Here is a 20,761-nt window from a genome sequence, read left to right on the forward strand (position 1 = left end):
CCGTGTTGCCACTTCACAGAAAATCGATTTTAAAACAACACAGGAATTTCGTGGCCACTTATAAACTGCCAGATGTCCCCCAAGAATGGCAGCTGAGAGTTCGGTATCACTTCTCTTTCATTACTTTCGGTTCATCAGTTGAGTTCTGTTCTGTGTTTCTACTATCCCTGAATTTTCGGGGATTTCCCCGAAAATCTCGCAAAAATGCTTGGGCTTAGGCGTGTCAAAGCTTTAAATTCGGCCCTCGTCAGAATGTTGTTGAAAAGTTAAGTTCGGTTTCAATTTTGTTGAATCAAGTACACGGTTGTCGGGATTTAAATTTATCGTGCTTGCGAATAGTAAAAACAGTTTTTCTGTTCAACTTAGATTACAGAATTCCTTTTATTAATTCATAAAAATATATACGACAGTCATTCTAAGAAAATAAGTTATGCCCGATGTCGGAAAGTAATGCCATGGCGTTTATCAACACCGCATGCCTAAAGACCTTAGTACTCGAAAGAAAATTACCCCCCCCCCCGTATTTTGTAGTTTTAAATTTGTTTAATATCTTTATAATGCTGTCTAGCATCTTCCGGCTCCTCGGCAATTTTATCCGGTTCCTCCACTTCACATCTCCTTAGTTCGCCGTTTAGTGTTTTCTCTACTTCCCTCATATTTTCAGCAGATCTGTTTCGTAAGATCTGCATCCTTACGCAGAACTTTTTTCTCTTTTTCCATAGCTAATATCCCCAGCCGCAATTTTTAACTTCCCCACTTTTCATGGTCTTCCGCTGCCTATTTTCCTAAAATCATCCCATCTACCTTTCCCATTATTAAATTCTGAAGTCTCCAATTTTCCATCCATTTATCTCCCCGGAAGTTCTACTCAAATATTGATCCTGAAGTCTATCAACATCATAACCGCATGATAAGTAGTTATTCTGCCTAAATGTCAAATTTAAATTAACTATGGACACTACTAATTGGTAATCATTATTTTTTGGAGGATATGATACCTTCATTATTTCGTGAGCCTCCGCGCAGAGGTCCTTTCATGAAAATTGTTGTAGAATATTACGATCGTTGCTATTTTCTTTCCTGTTTCACATTGGACTAAGGTTGGATAACATCTATCTAAATTTTGTTCCAATTGTAGTATTAAAGCCTCCAAATAAAAGTATCACATTTAAGCAAGAGACTGTGTATATTCAGTCCTACAGCTCCTTCTATACCAATTGCCTTGGTTAAAAAAATTAAATGATACATTATGCCCACTTCGCTCATTACTTAGGCAGTACTATTGCTCTGCCTATGATATGATGCCTTAAAATCAGGCATCTGCGCGAAGCCGAATTTCGCGGTGGTCATTTTATGAAAATTGTTGCCGTCTGTTACTACCATTACTATTTTCCTTCCAAGTATCATATTGGACTAAGTTTGAGAAACGTCTATCTACATTTATTCCAACTATAGTAATAAAGTCTCTAATAAAACATCAGGTTTATACGTGGGATTGTGTTTATTTGGTGCTGCAAATGTGTGTAGAATTCTTTCAAGTCAGTGCTGTCTCCAGTCAGTCGCTTCTACAGGAGTATGTACAGCTCGATCACTTTATTTCAAACCCCCAAGGGCAATATACCCCAAAAATATCTACGAATATCATAAGTAAATCATTAACAAAAAAATTATGAAGCGAAAAATACCTAATCTAGACAAAATATACCTCAATTGGATAAGTTTTCCTTCTTTCAAAGCATACATCTATTCACACCACTTCCAGTTATTGTTGTTGGGTTTCTACTTGGAAGAATGGAAATGAAAAGGAAGCACCAAGACAATCCTTTGCAAGTATTTTCCCATGAAATCAGAAACCAACCAATCATGCAAAGAAAAAATTATCATATATCCCGTACCCCTTGACTTTCGGGATATGTGACCCCTCTTCTCCTCAATAAAAATGCTGGAAATTATTCCCTGGTTGATTGTTCTCGAGAGATGACTAAATTACAATGATAACTAGCTAAATGGCATATTCATAGATGCTCCAGTTCTCTTCAGCTCACTATCTTGAACTCAAATTTTCCCAAAATAACTGAAAGATCCGCCCTCGAGAAAGCGGTCAACGCCAGATTTCCGACTTTAATAACTACAGCATAAATACAGAATAATCCGGGAAAAATATTCCAAATCTGCATCCTTCTCCTTACTGAGGGGACAGCCTATACCACTATGAGCAGTATCTTGTGCTTCTTAATCGTAGTGCACAACTAAAATCGTATTAGTTAAACCTTTCCCAGCCCAAACAAGACGTAGAAGCTTCCCTACTCATCTTGAGTTTGCTCTATCGTTTTTACCTGAATAAATAAATCCCTTGTCGTCTAATGCAATTTTCGAAATCCTGGGAAATGATTTAAACTCCTGACAAGTTCATCCAAAAATTTCTAAATTTGTCGGTAAAATTCATCTTAAAATGTCTAAATTTGTCTGTAAAAATGTCATTATGATAGTTGCCTCTCAAATGAGGTAGCGTTGTACGGCGAAATTGATAGACTTTTTAAAACAATGGAAGTGGCAGGGCCTAAAGAAAAGGAAACCGTCCCACTAGTGACCATTAACTTCTCAAGTCTTAAGCCACCCTACAACTGGACAGCGTCTCTAGGACCTAAGTTGCGGGAAGGCTTTTTGCAAGCTCAGGCCCATTGCAGCCGCGACAGAGTGTCCATAAAGTTATAATTCACTCCTATGAACAAGATTTGATGTTCTGCACAACGAGTCTCAGGACTATTACCTCCAAATCAATATATATTCGTGGCTGCAAATGTTGTAGTATGATGAAGAGGTAATCGATAATAAAACCACATAGCAGGAAGAAGGTTTAACAGGCCAGCCAAAAATAAAAAACCAAGAATCTATTGCTCAGATTCCAGTCCTCGAGGAACACCATTTCCATGATTATCCTGGCATATTGGTCGTAGTTATGGTTCCGATTAGGTGAATTTGTGAAAGGTCTACCTTGGTGGTGCTATGAGGTCGTTTGAGCAGGGTTTCCCTTCCGTAGATAGAAGTAAAAAGAAGCTTATGAGGAAAAGAAGGCCCAGAAAAAAAACACCTGAACGACTCCAGTCTTGTATATCCTACCCATCCTTTTGGGGTAATTTCCCCGAACAAAAATCTTGGAAACGGCCTTGGCAACAATATGGCTAGCTTAGGTGTTACTCTCAGTAAAAGCAGTAAAAATGAAACCGTTCATGAAATCGGTTCATTCAGGATACAGGATAAAACAGACAAAATCCGATGACACACCGAAATACAGTCGTATGAACCTAGGGTAAAACTGATGAAGCCTGAAGATTTGATTTGCATCATTTTCAGAATTACAAAATTTACTGGATAAAATTAAACAATTATATAATTATTTGATACACGCAAACATTTATTATCTGTCGAAAAACAAAAGAAAATTAAAAAAAGAAAAACATGAACACCACAATGAATTAAATCAACTCGTTAGACCATTGTTTTAAAACTTTCAACAACTGAAGGGAACTTGGCCTAAATATTGTTTGACTGACAATCACGTGTCTTTTCAGTCAAGGAATCTTCTGTTTGGGTTTCTGCCAAATAACGTATTTCGGATATCTGGTAGCAATTGTTGCGCAATCATATCTAGACGAGTTTCTAGAGTATTGACGACCCTGATACGGCCACGCATAGCCGAAAGTTCAACTCCACCAAACCTGAAAGAGTTCGGATGGTTTGATTATTTTCAAGAAATGATTCATGAATTTGATTATTTTTATTTATTGAAGAATGTGATTATTTTTACTTATTAAATGCCAAATAATTACAAATGGTCATTTCTTTTCGCCTTTCCATCAATTTTCTCTTTACTACTCTCTCTGTTTTATTTCATTCCCTATTCTTAACCAATTTTCGTGTTTATTATCTTACTTCTTAGAATTTTGAATGACCCCCCCCCGCACACACACACAAACACATTTGTTTATCATTAATTGTGGTATACTTACAAATAAAGGATGTGCGACTTAGACCCAGGGCATCAATTAGCGAAAATTAAAGGGGGCACAAAATGTACTTTTCAAAATCTAGGGAGGGCAGAAAATTCTAAAGAGGGGGCAATTACCTCTCATTCCCCCTGTCTTTCCTGCCTTCGACCTTATTTATTGGCTGGATATATGGAATTGTATCCTTGAATTGCAAGGTTAACTGTTTACCTTCTTTTTTTCTTACTATTATCTTACAAAGATAAACTATAACAAAAAGTGAAATAGGGAGACAATTAAAAGAAACAGGAGAACTATAAAAGAAATCTATACAAATATGCGACACAGACAATCACAAAAACGACTATTGTATAAAAGAAAGACGTAAAAAAAAAATGTAGGAGCTGAGATGTGAAGACGAACAGACTGAAGTTTGCAGTTGCATTTAGCCACCAATCTAGATAAGGCGAACCACTCTGGCTATCCATGATGTTTGACAAAAAGAGGACAATATAGTTAGAAAATAACCGAGAAAACGAGGGTAACATTAGCCACTTACCCTCACAGCCATTTACATGACCTGATATTATCCTCGTTTTCTCGATTATTTTTTTAATTATATATTATTATTTTTTTCGTCAGACGTTAAGAAATAAAAACTCGATCCTGGAGGAATAAAACATCAAACAAATAGTTGCAAAAGAACATGGACAAGAATAAATCCCTTGCTATAGCATCACAAATGTGGGTTACACATTCAGTATATAGGTCAAAAATAGCAATTTAGTTTTAAATAGACTTTTTTTTATCTAAGCAGAAAAAAAATGAAAGGAAAGAAATAAGAGACTAATTTCAGATATGATTATACAAAAAAGAATCATGGTAATTTTCGAAGCCAGGAAACAAAGTTACAAGAGTAATCAATAACAAATGCAAAAAGAAACGCAAAGTACATAAGAACAAATAAATACAAAAAAAAAAAACATTTACAAATTACAAAATTCCAGACAAAACCTGATTGCCGTAGAGCCCTCAGATCTTTTTTTACTTTTACTGAGAGAGTTAAAAGGGAAAAAAGAAGAAAAATTTTCTTATAAAAATGTTTAGACAAAAACGTTAAAACTTGATAAAATTTATGTTCTCTGATAATTTTTTCTTCTGATAATCTATTTCTTTCAAATTCATATTTCAATGTTGCTAAATTTTTATTCTGTCTAAAGTTAGAGAAACCCACCTCTCTGGTTCAATGCACTAAACTTAAACCTTTTTTTTTAGTTTATCCTTTCCTTTTTTAAGCGCCCAGGACGGCTTAACGAAATGTTGATCAAAATATCTGCTTTGGCTTTTCATTTTATTTACTAGCTGAAAATTAACCAACTTAATCATGTTTTTTATCGTCCTTGTGGTGCGCCAACCACCGTGGTCTCAAGAACGTATTTACGAACCTCTTCATCACTTTAACTGTCACAACTTGCCAATAAAAAAAAAATCATTTAATTTGTCGCGTTTAAAAAGCTACTTCTAAAAATTAGAATTTTGTTTAGGCATTGTATATGTATCTCGAACAACACTTAAGATAAATCCCGCTGGTTGTTCCCCATTCCCGGGATACCCCCCCCCCAGGGAAAATTCCCCCACATGAAAAAGTAAGCATCTACAGAAAAAGTATGAAGTAGGTACATCGAAATGTCGATCAGATGTCCTAAGGGATAACAAAAGAACCAGAAGTCTACCTTTTTAACGAAATTTAACATGTAACAAAAAAAAAGAATGGAACTTAACAATTCATCAAATTTCCTTAGCAAAAATGGAACGAAACAAACCGTTAAAAATAAAACACACAAACAGACAACATGGAAAGCAAAAGAAATAAAGATACAATTGGAAGAATAAAAAAACATAAAAGTGTGGAAAAAACAACAACAGACAAAATGAATAACAGGGAATCAATCTAAAAGTTAGAAAAAAAACAAAATTCCAAATTTCTGTAGATGAGAACTTGAAACCCCTAGAAGGGTTCAGTAGTTTCGCAGTAAGGGAGGGGGCAGACGCCTTAAAGTGTGCATTTAAATGCTAAAATATTCTAAATCTCATTAAGTCTTCAGATAAATACAGAATGCTAAGGAAGCGGAGTGAAGGTAGAAATTGATACATAATACCTCTTGATTTTGCGGCAATATTTCTGGTCTCCTCCGTTATTATGAAAGAAAAGAGTAACATTAAACCAAAAATGGGCAGAAATTACTCCGTATGGGATTGAAGTTCCCCTCTTCATCACCAACCTCCCCCTCGTAGTCATAGAAACTTCGGAGGATGCTCATTCGTTCGAAAATTGGGAGCTCTAGTTCTTTTTTTTAAAGTTGTATTTTCTCCGTGGGTGTTCAAAATTTTCCACGGGAGGATTTTCCCAAGGGGGAATTTCCAGCACGATAGACGCCTTCCAGATTAAACAACTCCGTCAAATCGAGGGGTTCTGATGGGACGATTTTGTGTGAATGGCTCCTTGCATTTACCCACCAAGTTCCAATATCAACTCAAATACTCGAGCGGACTCCCAAACGGTTTGGGAATCTCCTTCGGATACCACTGACAGCCACTGTTAGAATCATATATGATTTTAAACCCAAATGCCATGGCTGGTCCTACCCGAGGGGTAGACCTCGGACCAGGTGGAAGGACAACCTACAGAAGTTTCTAAACATGGCCGACATTGCAGCAGACCACTTTCATAGCAGCAGAACGATCCACCTGGAGTGGATCCCTACACTCTCAACGCCACGTATCATGCGGCAAGAGTCTTAAGTCAAGTGACTCAATAATTTTCCACAGGGTAATTTTCTGAGGACCCCCATGATAAATACATGACTGCCAAATATATATCATTTAAAAAAAAACTATTAAAACAATTTTGATGTTGAGGAAATATTATTGGTTTAAAAAATAAGTTTAAGAGCCAGCTGGAAATGTAAATGCCTTACGTTCCAGTTGGCAGAAAACATTCCGTGTCGATCTTGATAACTGCTTCTTTTGACGTTGCCTGCTTATACACTTTAATAGCATCTGGAACTGCACGTTGAACGAGTGAAACATCAACTTCACGACAGCGGAGAGCTACAGTTGCCTCCATGAGCTGGAAATAACCCAAAAAAGTAATAAAATTTATTTAACAGTTTGTAGAATATTTTTTTTTATTTCTTCTTTCGAATATTTAGACAGAGGGTGACTGCGCTGAAACTTCCTAATTTCAGTTTGCTTTTTACTCAAAAATTTAATTTAAAAAGCGCTTTCAAAAAAAAGAAGTTTTTCCAAGAAAAGCAAATAGGCTATATTAAAACATATAAGGAGAAGAAATATTGTCATTATGACTCAACCTGAAACGAACAGAAATAAATGAAACTCAGAACAAACAGAACTGGAAATGAAAAATCAAATCAAACATGAAGTTAATAGATACTATACATGAATAAATCCCAAAACGACAAGGTATTAAAATGAAAAATCAAGTTAAACTTAAAATGAACATAAATTACCACACATAGAGGTAGGGCTACAGGTCCTTAAACCTCCTCAAAGCTTCGTTTGCTTAGTGAAAACGATTTTTATTCTGAGGAACACTTTTTTTCCATTTCTTCAAATATCAACAGAAACACAACAACAAAAACAACATCCCAAGACTAATCAAGATTTATCATTAAGTGTGGCACCCCCCTCCGTTTCATAGCTTGGGTGTCATTTGAGTTTTACAGAAAACGATATTTATTTTGGAAAATGTGGTTATATTCGTCAAAAATATTAACAATAACAAAAGAAATAACTAATAACAATCAACACTACTTGAAAAAACGAATGAACATACACTGATTGTTTAATATATAATTATGTTAGTACCTAGAAGTCTCAGCAATTTTGATTTTGCTATGTTATAATCATCAAAGAAATTTACTTTTTCAGTATGGAGCAAATTATGCTCTGGCCTTTAGAAGGTTTAGGGGATGGTAGCCCCAATGGTAATTTTTGTTTGTTTGATGTTTTAATGTTTTTGGGTTTCTGTTTCGGGTTCTAAAACATTTTATGTTTAATATGTGCGTTTATTTCAATATATGTTCGTTTTGGGTTTCATTTTATTCAATGATAGTAATTTCTGTTTTTTAAAGTTAAAATGATTTATGACTTTATTTCTGCTCGTCTCATATTTTAATATGGCTCTTTGCTTCTTTTGAATAGCTTCTTTTTTGGAAAACGTTTCTATTAAATCAACTTCAGTCTATTTTTTATTGATATAATTTTATTACTGGTTTATATTGAAATGTACAATTTTATTTTTCAGTTTTTTGGCTTAAATTAAGTTGATATCCAGTCAAAATTTTGATCTATAATTTACATTCAATATATTTCTATGCTAGTTAAACCAGTGGTAGGTACATACAGGGGCCTTTGAATACTAATTTAAATCACTGGCCGTCCTGTTTAGTGTCTTACCATGAGGTAAGGTATTTTCTTGGGGTGCTACCGAGATCGGATGGACTGAAGCCAGTAGTGGCTTCCAAAATCATGCACGGGGTGTTCAATCCCCCATTACATGTGAAGTGCCAACCGTGAAGCAAGAAACACTCCTTTAGGAACAATCCGAGGGGAGAAAGTCCTCGTTTGAAACACCCCTTGTCGCTGATGGCTGGCAGGTGATGGGTGACTCTCCCCTTTCTTTTGAGGGACAAGTATTAACGGTCTGAAGTTCACGGTTGAGGTTCTCAGTATGGAAAGGACAACGGAGGACAACTTGACACCATTTAAACACACCCGAGGGGTCACCAATAACCCAGTAAATATCAGTACTATATAATATTTTTTTTAGAGGGAGGGATCGAGAAAATAGGGATACTTAAATGAAGTTTCTGAAATTTTAAGGCTTGTTAGCGTGTAAAAATTCAGCTTTTTCGTGCCAAATATGGATATGACCATATTTTCTTCCAAAATTAATTGTCCTCATTAAGGTTCCTTGGTCCAGTCTAATCACCCTGAAAGTTTCACCCATTAAGAACAAAACAATGTACAGCTAATTTTAGGGTTTCACGGATCGGGTACAACCCTTTTTTTGGAAATATTATTTTCCTCCTATTTTCGTTTAGTCATTTATTTATGCCCAGTTTCAAGTGTCACATGTTAATACAACCGATCTTCGAAATATTTTTGTTTTCATAGAGATCTACCTACTCCAGACCTGTAAGTTAGAAGCCTGTCAGAGATTAACAGAATTTTGGACCCATATTCGGACGTAACGACCTGATACAGCCAAAATTACTCTCAAATTTATTTTCTGAAAAAAAAAATCAATAAACACATGAATACCATTCTCAAACCGGTCTCTTTTTCTCATGCTGACCAATGGTCTGAGTAGCGCAGGTACCGATCTCCTGATTGTCTGCCTTCGAGCGGGAGTGCAATGCATGGTTGGGGGCAGATCATCCGACGCTTCCCGTGTTTGCCCCAGATTTATCCAGTCATTAAGAATCTGGTCGACTCTGGCTAAGCTTACAGAGTAACACCATTGACCCCGTTCCGAACCGAATAACCAGCGACACAAAGACTAAGACCCCTGTAATCGGGATTTCAAGTCTAGCACGCTAACCACTCGGGTAGGACGCATCCAACCGATTGGAGATATAAAATCTAATGCCTCGCTTTGTGTCTCTCGAATCTTTTAGTCTTGTGGTCTGGAATAATCAAAAACACTCAAAGTCAAGTAACCGGGCTGAATAGAAGTATTATGAATCCTAGTTGATCGAGAAAATAAGATCTGAGCCCCTTTTTTGAGCAAAATAAACTAATTTTCAAGTTTTTTCTGTACATAAGGACCCCCTTGATCAAGTCACTTACAGATATAAATTTCATGTTATAAAATAAAACGGTTGGTCCTTTTCAGACGAACTGATATTTAGGAGAAAAAAAAATTTTGACTCTTTTATCTCTTTCCCTAAACATAATGTCTGAAGTCTCCTTGCCGCTCTCTGAATGTTTGAACTCGACTACCCTGTCATTCCCTAAACATTACAGATACCCTACTTTTACTATGAATATACACCAAATATAAATGGCCAAAACCTTTAGATGGATCGGAGGAGAAGAACTTTTCACCGCCACCCCCTGCCTTCTTCACCAAGTCAAAATTTGGGGTCCAAATGTCACCCCCCAATGTCACCCCCCGTCCCTCACACTTTCTTAAAAGTTTCAACTTGATCCCCAAGGCATTTCCCGTGATATTGGGGGCACGCTATTTTGATAATCATAGAGTAGAGTAAAACGCATAGATACGCACAGTATGTTTAGATTTACTTCTGGTCCCACACCCAAGTCAAAAACTGAGATCCGTTTGACCGCCCAACAGCCCCCGGAAGTTTCAACTCGATTTCCTCACTCGTTATTGAGATATTACGGGTATCCTAGTTTCAGACGCGGGGTAAAAACCCGGTGTCTTATCAATTTACATCGCTACTTCATGGTGAATAGATTCTAATCCTATTGAATAGATTCGGGCTTAAGTGCCGACGCTTTTAGGCATAAATGAGACAAAATATTTTCAGTCCTTCTCATCCCCTCCGCCAAGTTAAAATTGGAGGTTCATACGGTACACTAGGCCAATCCACATGGAAGAAACATCAGGACAGACAAGTCGAGACGTGGATAAGCCTTGTTAAGACGGACGTTGGGCCAATCGGAGGTTTCCGTCTTAATGGCCGCCACTAGGGCCCAAACAAGCTAAAGATAGTAAGATCATAGGCTCACAACCAAGCAGATCGGAGTTCAACCGTCTGTACTGTCCTCGCACCACGGCGAGTTGCCGGCGAGCCGATGTACTCATTGCAAGATAAGTAAGAAAATCCTCATCCTCCCACATAGGAACTCCCTGAAAATTTTAACTTGATCTCCCAAGACATTGCAATAACACTTTATTCTAAGAACTTGGCAACACTTACCGTCTTTTGACTTACATCGCTAATTAAGCATGAATACATTTTGTTTATCCAATCTTTTCAACACAAAACTTAAAGTCCTCCTCTCCCTCCCCATTTCTTCTCAAGCAGTATCAAATAGCTTCGACTCCATCCTCCGAGCCGTCTCGGAGATATTGCTGGTAATCTGAATGCACATAATGTATTTTAGTCTAGTCCTATTTTCTCAACAAAGTTATAATTCAATGTCACCTTGCCCCCCCGCCCCATCCTTCCCACTCAAAACTCACAAAAGACATGATACCCAAAGCTGTTTGACATATTTGGTGATATATCATGTTGACAGCCTGAGAATGCATACGCAGGGTTTGGCCCCTGTCTTCTGCCCCTACGCAAGGTTTGAAATCCCCTTGTCCCCCTTTCTTTCCCTATATTTCCTTCCTGAAAAATTTACTCTTGGTATCGTACATCCAAAACTACAGTTTCAAAACAAGAATAGTTTATTTATTTATCTTTGATCAAATTTTGACAGGCAGATACACCTGATCTGAATCAAGAAAAACGGAATATTTGTCCAGAGTACCTACTTTCATCAAGAGACGTGAAATCCAACTGCAAAAGTAAAATGCAAAATTTAGCTTAAGACTGATGTCCAATATCTAAAAAAAAAAACACAAAACAAAAGAAAAATCAAACAAAAAACAAAACACCAAACTGAGTCGTTAGATGGAATTCTTGGTTGTTGTTTTTTTTTTTCAGGAGACTAATACAAGCTTCCAGTCCAGCATTACCAACGTGGTACAATTGTACCGTTTTTGGTGTAATTTGGAGGTCCTGGCACAATTGGACTTTTTTTCAGTGCAATAGAAATTTTCTGGTACATTAGGCTTTTACATGCTCCTTTCTGACTCAGAGATCTTTTCAAGTTTTAGTTTAGCGAAAATTGTCTTCTTATTACAGCGAAGTTTCAGTCTTCTGTCCATAAGAAATAAATCAATTTCTTGCAGTACAATTTGAGTTAGAAAACTGGCACAATTTATTTCTAAATTGGCAACACTATTCTCGTCTTATAAGTTTCCCTTAGTTTTTGAGATGGTCTTTATTCTTAAATTTCGGTAAAAAGGTAGCAAGACCCTACGTTTCCTTGTTTTGTCCTTATGAAAAAGCAAAGTAGTTCCTCCTCCCCCCCTTGGAAGAATATAAATCAACAAGATGGAGGAGCATCAACCAACTTCGAAACCACAAGGACCCCGAGTGATGTGATTCCAATTGCTTTTTGCAGAAGAAAAAGATAGGGAAAATAACACACAAAAAGCAATCTTACCTGGAATAGACCTTGCACAATCAGAGACTTAAGGACCTCTAGATACTTTGCCTGGTCCCGAGTAATATCACTCAGTCGTTTCTTCGTTTCTTCAATAACATTTCCAACATGATCATCTTGAGCCTTTAAAACCCTCAAACGAGCTTGATTCAGCATTGTCGAAGATTGACTTGAAAAAAAAACGGTAAGTAAAACTATCAAAGATTGACTTGAAAAAAAAATGTTAGGTAGAAACGGTAAAGTAAAATTGTCGAAGATTGATTTGAAAAAGAAACGGTAAAACTGTCGAAGATTGACTTGAAAGGAAACGGTATGTAGAAACGGTAAATAAAATTGTCAAAGATGACTTGACAAAGAAATGGTAGGTAGAAACGGTAAATAAAATTGTCAAAGATTGACTTGAAAAAGAAACGGTAAGCAGAAACGGTAAGTAAAACTTTCGAAGATTGACTTGAAAACGAAACGGTGGGTAGAAACGGTAAATAAAATTGTCGAAGATTGATTTGAAAAAGAAACGGTGAGCAGAAACAGTAAGTAAAACTTCTGAAGATTGACTTGAAAGAGAAACGGTAGGTAGAAACAGTAAATAAAATTGCCGAAGATTGACTTGAAAAAGAAACAGTAAGCAGGAACGGTAATTAAAACTGTCAAAGATTGACTTGAAAAGAAACGGTAGGTAGAAAAGGTAAATAAAATTGTGGAAGATTGATTTGAAAAAGAAACGGTAAGTAAAACTGTCAAAGATTGACTTGAAAAAGAAACGGTAGGTAGAAACGGTTGATTTTGAAAAAGAAACAGTAGGTAGAAACGGTAAATAAAATAGTTGAAGATTGACTTGAAAACGATGGGAAGAAACGGTAAATAAAACTGTCAAAGATTGACTTGAACAAGAAACGGTAAGTAGAAACGGTAAGTAAAACTGCTGAAGATTGACTTGAAAGAGAAACGGTAGGTAGAAACAGTAAATAAAATTGCCGAAGATTGACTTGAAAAAGAAACGGTAAGCAGGAACGGTAATTATAACTGTCAAAGATTGACTTGAAAAAGAAACGGTAGGTAGAAAAGGTAAATACAGTAAGTAAAACTGTCAAAGATTGACTTGAATTAAATAAAAAAAAAAACTAATTTTTTTTAGCTGAAAGTAAGGAGCGACATTAAAACTTAAAACGAACAGAAATTACTCCGTATATGAAATGAGTTGTCCCCTCCGCAATCCCTCGCTCTTTACGCTAAAGCTTTTAATTGTTTTAAAAAGTAGAATTGTGGCAAAGAGTCAAACTTTAGCGTAAAGAGCGAGGGATTGCGGAGGGGAAAACTCATTTCATATACGGAGTAATTTCTGTTCGTTTTAAGTTTTAATGTCGCTCCTTACTTTCAGCTAAAAAAATTGTTTTTTTTTTATTTAATTTCTGAACGTTTTTGGATTAATGCATGTTTGGTTTTGGCTCTCCGCACATAAATTATTAAAATGAAATTTGTATATTAATTCTTTTTTGGGCTAAATGGCTTTCTCTTAGTTTTGATCAGACGATTTTGAGAAATAAGGGGTGGAGAAGGAGGCCTAGTTGCCCTCCAATTTTTCGGTTACTTAAAAAGGCAACTAGAACTTTTACTTTTTAACGAACGTTTTTATTAGTAAAAAATATACGTAAGTTAAGAATTAACTTACGTAACAAACTTTCATGACCTTATATTTTTATTATGTATACGAGGGGGTTTGTACCCTCGTTAATACTTCGCTCTTTACATTAAATCGTAAGTTTTGTCCCAATTCTTTAAGAATGACCCCTGAATTAGAAAGGCCGTAGAATAAATAGTCAAAATTACCAAAAATACTTTAGCATAAAGAGCAAGGTATTTATCTCCTCCTAAATACCCCGCTCTTTATGCTAAAGTATTTTTAGAACCTCTCATATGCGTAATAATCTCTGTTCGTTTTAAGTTTCAATGCTACTTCTTCCTTTCATTTGAAAAAACGTTTTCATGTTTATTTTTCATTGTTTTCTTATAGTAATGCTAGAGAATCCTGCGCCCTTGTCATTGAATTTGTCTTCCCCCATGACAGATTCCTCCAAGGAAAGATCCTCCAACATAGCTCCCTCTCTTCATCCCACCCCCAAACAAAATAAAATTCCCCTGAAAACGTCTGTACACTTCCCAATAACCATTACTTTATGTAAACACTGGTCAAAGTTTGTAACTTGCAGCCCCTCCCCCAGGGATTGTGGGGGAGTAAGTTATCCCCAAAGACATAGTTATTATGGTTTTCGACTATGCTGAAAGAAATGGCTATCTCAAAATTTTGATGGGTTAACGTTGGGAAAAAATGACCGGGGGAGGGGGCCTAGATGCCCTCCAATTTTTTTGGTCACTTAAAAAGGGAACTAGAACTTTTCATTTCCGTTAGAATGAGCCCCCTTGCGACATTCTAGGACCACTTGGTCGATACGATGACCCCTGGGGAAAGAAAAAAAAACAAATAAACACGCACCCGTGATTTGTCTTCTGGCAAAAAAAATACAAAATTCCACATTTTTGTAGATAGGAGCTTGAAACTTCTACAGTAGGGTTCTCTGATACGCTGAATCTGATGGTGTCATTTTCGTTAAGATCTTACGACTTTTAGGGGGTGTTTCCCCCTATTTTCCTAAATAAGACAAATTTTCTCAGGCTCGTAACTTTTGATAGGTGAGACTAAACTTGATGAAACTTATATATTTAAAATCAGCATTAGAATGCGATTTTTTTATGCAGCTATTGATATCAAAATTCAATTTTTTAGAGTTTTGGTTACTATTGAGCCGGGTCGCTCCTTACTACACTTCGTTACCACGAACTGTTTGAAAAGAAACGGTAGGTAGAAACGATAAAAGAAATTGTTGAAGATTGATTTGAAAAAGAAACGGTAAATAAAATTGTCGAAAATTGAATTGAAAAAGAAACGGTAGGTAAAAACGGTAAATAAAATTGTCGAAGATTGATTTGAAAAAAAAAACCGGTAAGCAGAAACGGTAGATAAAACTGTCGAAGATTGACTTCAAAAAGAAACGGTGGGTAGAAACGGTAAATAAAATTGTTGAAGATTGAATTAAAAAAGAAACGGTAAATAAAATTGTTGAAGATTGAATTGAAAAAGAAACGGTAGGTAGAAACGGTAAATAAAATTGTCAAAGATTGACTTGACAAAGAAATGGTAGGTAGAAACGGTAAATATGATTGTCGAAGATTGACTTGAAAAGGAAACGGTAAGCAGAAACGGTAAGTAAAACTTTCGAAGATTGACTTGAAAAAGAAACGGTGGGTAGGAACGGTAAATAAAATTGTCGAAGATTGATTTGAAAAAGAAACGGTAAGCAGAAACAGTAAGTAAAACTGTCGAAGATTGACTTGAAAAAACGGTAGGTAGAAACGGTAAATGAAATTGTTGAAGATTGATTTGAAAAAGAAACGGTAAGTAAAACTGTCGAAGATTAACTTGAAAAAGAAACGGTAGATAAAAACGGTAAATAAAATGGTCGAAGATTGATTTGAAAAAGAAACGGTAAGCAGTAACAGTAAGTAAAACTGCCGAAGATTGACTTGAAAAAGAAACGGTAGGTAGAAACGGTAAATAAAATTGTTAAAGATTGAATTGAAAAAGAAACGGTAGACAGAAACAGTAAATAAAATTGTCGAAGATTGACTTGACAAAGAAATGGTAGGTAGAAACGGTAAATAAAATTGTCGAAGATTGACTTGAAAAAGAAACGGTAAGCAGAAACGGTATGTAAAACTGTCGAAGATTGACTTGAAAAAGAAACGGCGGGTAAAAACGGTAAATAAAATTGTCGAAGATTGATTTGAAAAAGAAACGGTAAGCAGAAACAGTAAGTAAAACTGTCGAAGATTGACTTGAAAAAAAAACGGTAAGTAGAAACGGTAAATGCAATTGACGAAGATTGATTTGAAAAAGAAACGGTAAGTAAAACTATCGAAGATTAACTTGAAAAAGAAACGGTAGGTAAAAACGGTAAATAAAATGGTCGAAGATTGATTTGAAACAGAAACGGTAAGCAGAAACGGTAAATAAAATTGTCGAAGATTGACTTGAAAAAGAAATGGTAGGTAAAAACGGTAAATAAAATTGTTGAAGATTGAATTGAAAAAGAAACGGTAAGCAGAAACGGTAAGTAAAACTGTCGAAGATTGACTTGAAAAAAAAACGGTAGGTAGAAACGGTAAATGAAATTGTTGAAGATTGATTTGAAAAAGAAACGGTAAGTAAAACTGTCGAAGATTAACTTGAAAAAAAAAAGGTAGGTAAAAACGGTAAATAAAATGGTCGAAGATTGATTTGAAAAAGAAATGATAAGCAGAAACGGTAAATAAAATTGTCGAAGATTGACTTGAAAAAGAAATGGTAGGTAGAAACGGTAAACAAAAATTGTTGAAGATTGAATTGACAAAGAAACGGTAGGGAGAAACGGTAAATAAAATTGTCGAAGATTTACTTGACAAAGAAATGGTAGGTAGAAACGGCAAATAAAATTGTCGAAGATTGACTTGAAAAAGAAACGGTAAGTAAAACTGTCGAAGATTGACTTGAAAAAGAAACGGTGGGTAGAAACGGTAAATAAAATTGTTGAAGATTGATTTGAAAAAGCGGTAAGCAGAAACAGTAAGTAAAACTGTCGAAGATTGACTTAAAAAAAAAAAAACGGTAGGTAGAAGATTAACTTGAAAAAGAAACGGTAGGTAAAAACGGCAAATAAAATGGTCGAAGATCGATTTGAAAAAGAAACGGTAGGCAGAAACAGTAAGTAAAACTGTCGAAGATTGACTTGAAAAAGAAACGGTAGGTAGAAACGGTAAATAAAATTGTCGAAGATTGATTGTAAAGAAAGTTGTAAGAAAGAAAAATTGAAAATACTACTTTTGGAAGTTTTAAAGAAGCATCTGAGGAAAACCGAGGAAACAGTCAATATTATGGTTTTTTCCACTTAATTTCCATTAAATGGCTATCAGACTTCCATAAGTTCTTCAAAATCACAAATTTTTGCACAATAAATACTCATTAACAGCTCTTGACTCACTTTTGCCCCACAGTGCATTACAAAAAACTCTTTGAATAGCCTGGTCTTAAGAACTATCTATTTCAGATTTTCAGGGAATTATCTGAGTATTCCTCAGGTTTCCAGCACAGTTCTTTTTAAAATGCCTGACTTTCTTACAACCTTTTGCAGACTCCAGAGAGCTCATAGTATGAAAAATACTCAGGAGTGAAACTTTGAAAAATATGCACGTGTACTTTGTTATTGGGTAGATATATTTAAGGCATCTATTGATATTTTAAAGAAGATACAAATTGTTTAGTTATTATCAAAAAATAAAGATGTCAAATGAAAGGGAGATGATCTGACGTAAAGAGGGAGTGACGTAAAGAGGGTCAACACGGATTGCTATCGGTATTTAAAGTCCCTACTTTATTTACCACGATTATTTCGGAACCGAAGGTTAACTAGTAAATATCAGGCAACGGATATTGTTCTTTCAGTGGAAAAACTAAGTTCAAATTTAATTGATGAAGCGCCAATCTGTCTTGTTCTAACAATCATCTTATCTACCTCTTTTGCTAAATTGTTATTTTTTTTTCTTGTATTTGTGTTATTTGTAGTTCTTTATTTTTCTCTTTGTACTCCACTTTTTCCCTTTTTGTAAGTGGGTAAGAAATAAATTATTATTATTATTATTTATCTATAGATTTTGATTGTGCAGGAGTGAGAAGGAAGAGCTGTATTGGTACCGGCCAACCTATTGGCCATAAACTCCTGGAGACAGGCAGCTCAGGTACCCGTACTTCTCACAATCAATAATGATGTATTAATTTATAAAACAGTGTGTACCCATTGTTTGCTGACTGGAAGATAATAGTCCTTCCAGTGGCTAGTTTTTCTAATGAAGCATTCAAAGACGTAAAAGGACTTGATGATAGTCTATATACCTCTCTATAATTTTTGGAACTGGAACTGGATCATTTAGCTTTTCCATACAGCATTACCATATTTGAGACCAAAAAACATATTTTAGAAAACTGAATTGTCCCTTTATGATTATGGTTCTACTATAACTATTATTGTACTAGAAATATACTTTTTGCTTACATTTTTTTTTGTAGTTCTACTGCCTTTTCTTTTCTGTCATAAGTCTCCATTATCTTCAGTCTATGCTGTTGCACAAGTCTCCCTTTCTCAATGTTGAATTCCTCCTCTGCTTTAGCATCGATTTCTTCTACTTTCTCATTAGCTTCTTGCTCAATAAAACCCATCATTTGCTTAATCTATGAAAAAAATAAAATTTAAACTTGAAAAATTAGTTCAACTGCTGCTCAACAAAGCCCATCATTTACTAAAACTATAAAACAAATACAATTTATGCTTAAAATATTAGCTAAATTCTTGCCCAAGAAACCCATAATTTACTTAATCAATGAAAAAAAATATATTTACAAAATTAGTTAAATTTTTGGTCAATAAAGCCCATCATTTGCTTCAAATATGAAATAAAGAAAATTTATACTGAAAATATTAGCCCAATTCTTGCTCAATAAAGCCCATCATTTGTTTTAACTATAAATAAATAAAATTTTAACTTAAAATATCAGCTCAATTTTTGCTCAATAAAGCTCATCATTTGCTAATCTATGAAAAATATAAAATCCATGCTTGAAAATTAGCTCAATTCTTCCACAATAAAGGCCATCATTTGCTTAATCTATTTTAAAAATTATGTTCTTTTTTTATACACTTTTTGAAAGACAAAAAATTATCTTCAATTTGATTAAAATTCTTGGAATTCCAATGGGGAGGATCTTTTGTTTTTACCAATTTTCTTTTTTTTTTAAATTGTTTCGGAGTGCCTGGTATTTAAAAATAGCATTTTTCTATAAAAAAAACTTGAGAGTAAAAAAAATGAATCATTTTGAGTGTTTGTACCAGCCTATTATCCTTATACTTTACTAATCCAGCCTTTAGGTTTAAGATGTAAAAATAGTCAATACTTGTGCAAAAAGTATACTTGAAAATAATGTTTGATGTCCTTGCTGATGTTCAGAAAAAAGGAAGATTCTTAATAATATACATCTTAATAATTATCTGAATACTCAACTTGAAAGGGAAAATGTTGTATCGATAGCAATTTTATCAAAAGAACCGCATTGGGCTGGCATTAGCAACATATTTTAACATCCAGTCATCAACATCCATCCACAGCCATAATTAGCAACTTGCTTTGGCCATTTCTAGTGACTGATCTAGGTGATATTGCTATTACAATTACTTCATTTATTTTTTGTGATGCTCTGTGCCACTATTTCATCAACTCAAATCTGTTGTACCAACCAACTGAAAACATGGGGGGGAGGAATCCCCTCTATATATAACACCCCTGCATGCACCTGTTTCCCAATTCACCTTTCCTCTAATGATCCAACCTGTGTCTACCTATGGTTAATACCATGCCAAAGACTATTCAAAGAAGTTGTCTAGGCTAAGATGGAGAACAAGAATTCAGCAAATATATTTCTTCAGGAAAATAGTAAACTCCTGGTAAAAATTCCTTCTACCTCTCGCTTCTAAGCATACTTATCCAATTTATTATTTATTTCACTATTATTTAATTTTCAATTTCAAATATGTTTCACCATAACTTATAGGTTTTTGTACATATGTTTTTATGTTTCGTTCTTCATCATACATTTTTTTGAAATGACAAATTGGTTTAAAGACATTTCAAATAAAATTATAAGCAAAATATTCCTTAATTGAAACAAACTTTAAAACAAAATAAATATTGTAAAATGAGTGCATAAAAATATAAAAGACTGTGATTATCCATTGCATTTTGAGAGGCTGAAGCTCCCCTCCCTCAGCAGAGGCAGTTTAAGGGGAGGGACATAGGAGGCACTTTCCCTGAGCACAGACATTTTACAGGAACGAAATCTCAAACAAATAATCTATCAGTTATAATCATTCTGTAATTTTTTTAATTTTATTAATATAAATAGAGAGGACAGTTAGTAAAAGAAGATAACTAATAAATTATCAATTAATTAATAGTTAAAAATATTTAAACAATAGTAATTATATTAAAATGATTAATAACAATTCAATAAATTAAAAAATAAATTGTTATTTAATTTAAAAATTTAGAATAATTTTGTTAATTAATGAAAAATGTTACAATTTGGCCCAAAATTTTGTAGGAGACACAGGGGGACGGGAGCTAATAAATATTTTTTTCTTGGGAAGAGGCCAAAAAGTCTCAATATCTTTTGTCCCTCAGCTAAAGAAAGAAAAGGGGTAGCTTAAAAGCTACTATATTTTGGAGAATTCTTCTCTCAGTTTCGCTGTCCCCGGCCGACAGCGAAGAATCAGGAGATCGGCACCTGCGCTACGCGAACCCTAATCGGTTTGCATGCGAAAGTTTGCTTTTTTTTGTTTGCTTCTCTCAGTTGAACAACACTTCCT

General features: G+C 34.9%; 1 protein-coding gene and 1 long non-coding RNA gene across 6 annotated transcripts in view; one reads left to right on the plus strand and one right to left on the minus strand.

Moving 5' to 3' along the window:
- Nucleotides 1–20,761, plus strand: part of LOC136040961 (uncharacterized) — a 289,351-nt gene that overhangs the window by 155,491 nt on the left and 113,099 nt on the right. The window lies entirely within an intron of this gene.
- Nucleotides 3,395–20,761, minus strand: part of LOC136040958 (V-type proton ATPase subunit E-like) — a 98,275-nt gene continuing 80,908 nt past the window's right edge. For all 5 annotated transcript variants that reach the window (XM_065725411.1, XM_065725414.1, XM_065725413.1 and 2 more), the window contains 4 exons: nt 18,398–18,573; nt 12,258–12,426; nt 6,965–7,116; nt 3,395–3,719 (listed from right to left, as the gene is read on the minus strand). In XM_065725411.1, coding sequence (XP_065581483.1) covers nt 3,569–3,719; nt 6,965–7,116; nt 12,258–12,426; nt 18,398–18,573 — 648 coding nt within the window. In that variant the 3' untranslated portion in view covers nt 3,395–3,568. The remainder of the gene's footprint in view (nt 3,720–6,964; nt 7,117–12,257; nt 12,427–18,397; nt 18,574–20,761) is intronic.

This window comes from Artemia franciscana, chromosome 21 (genome assembly GCF_032884065.1).
Source record: "Artemia franciscana chromosome 21, ASM3288406v1, whole genome shotgun sequence".
In the NCBI taxonomy this organism is placed as follows: Eukaryota; Metazoa; Arthropoda; class Branchiopoda; order Anostraca; family Artemiidae; genus Artemia; species Artemia franciscana.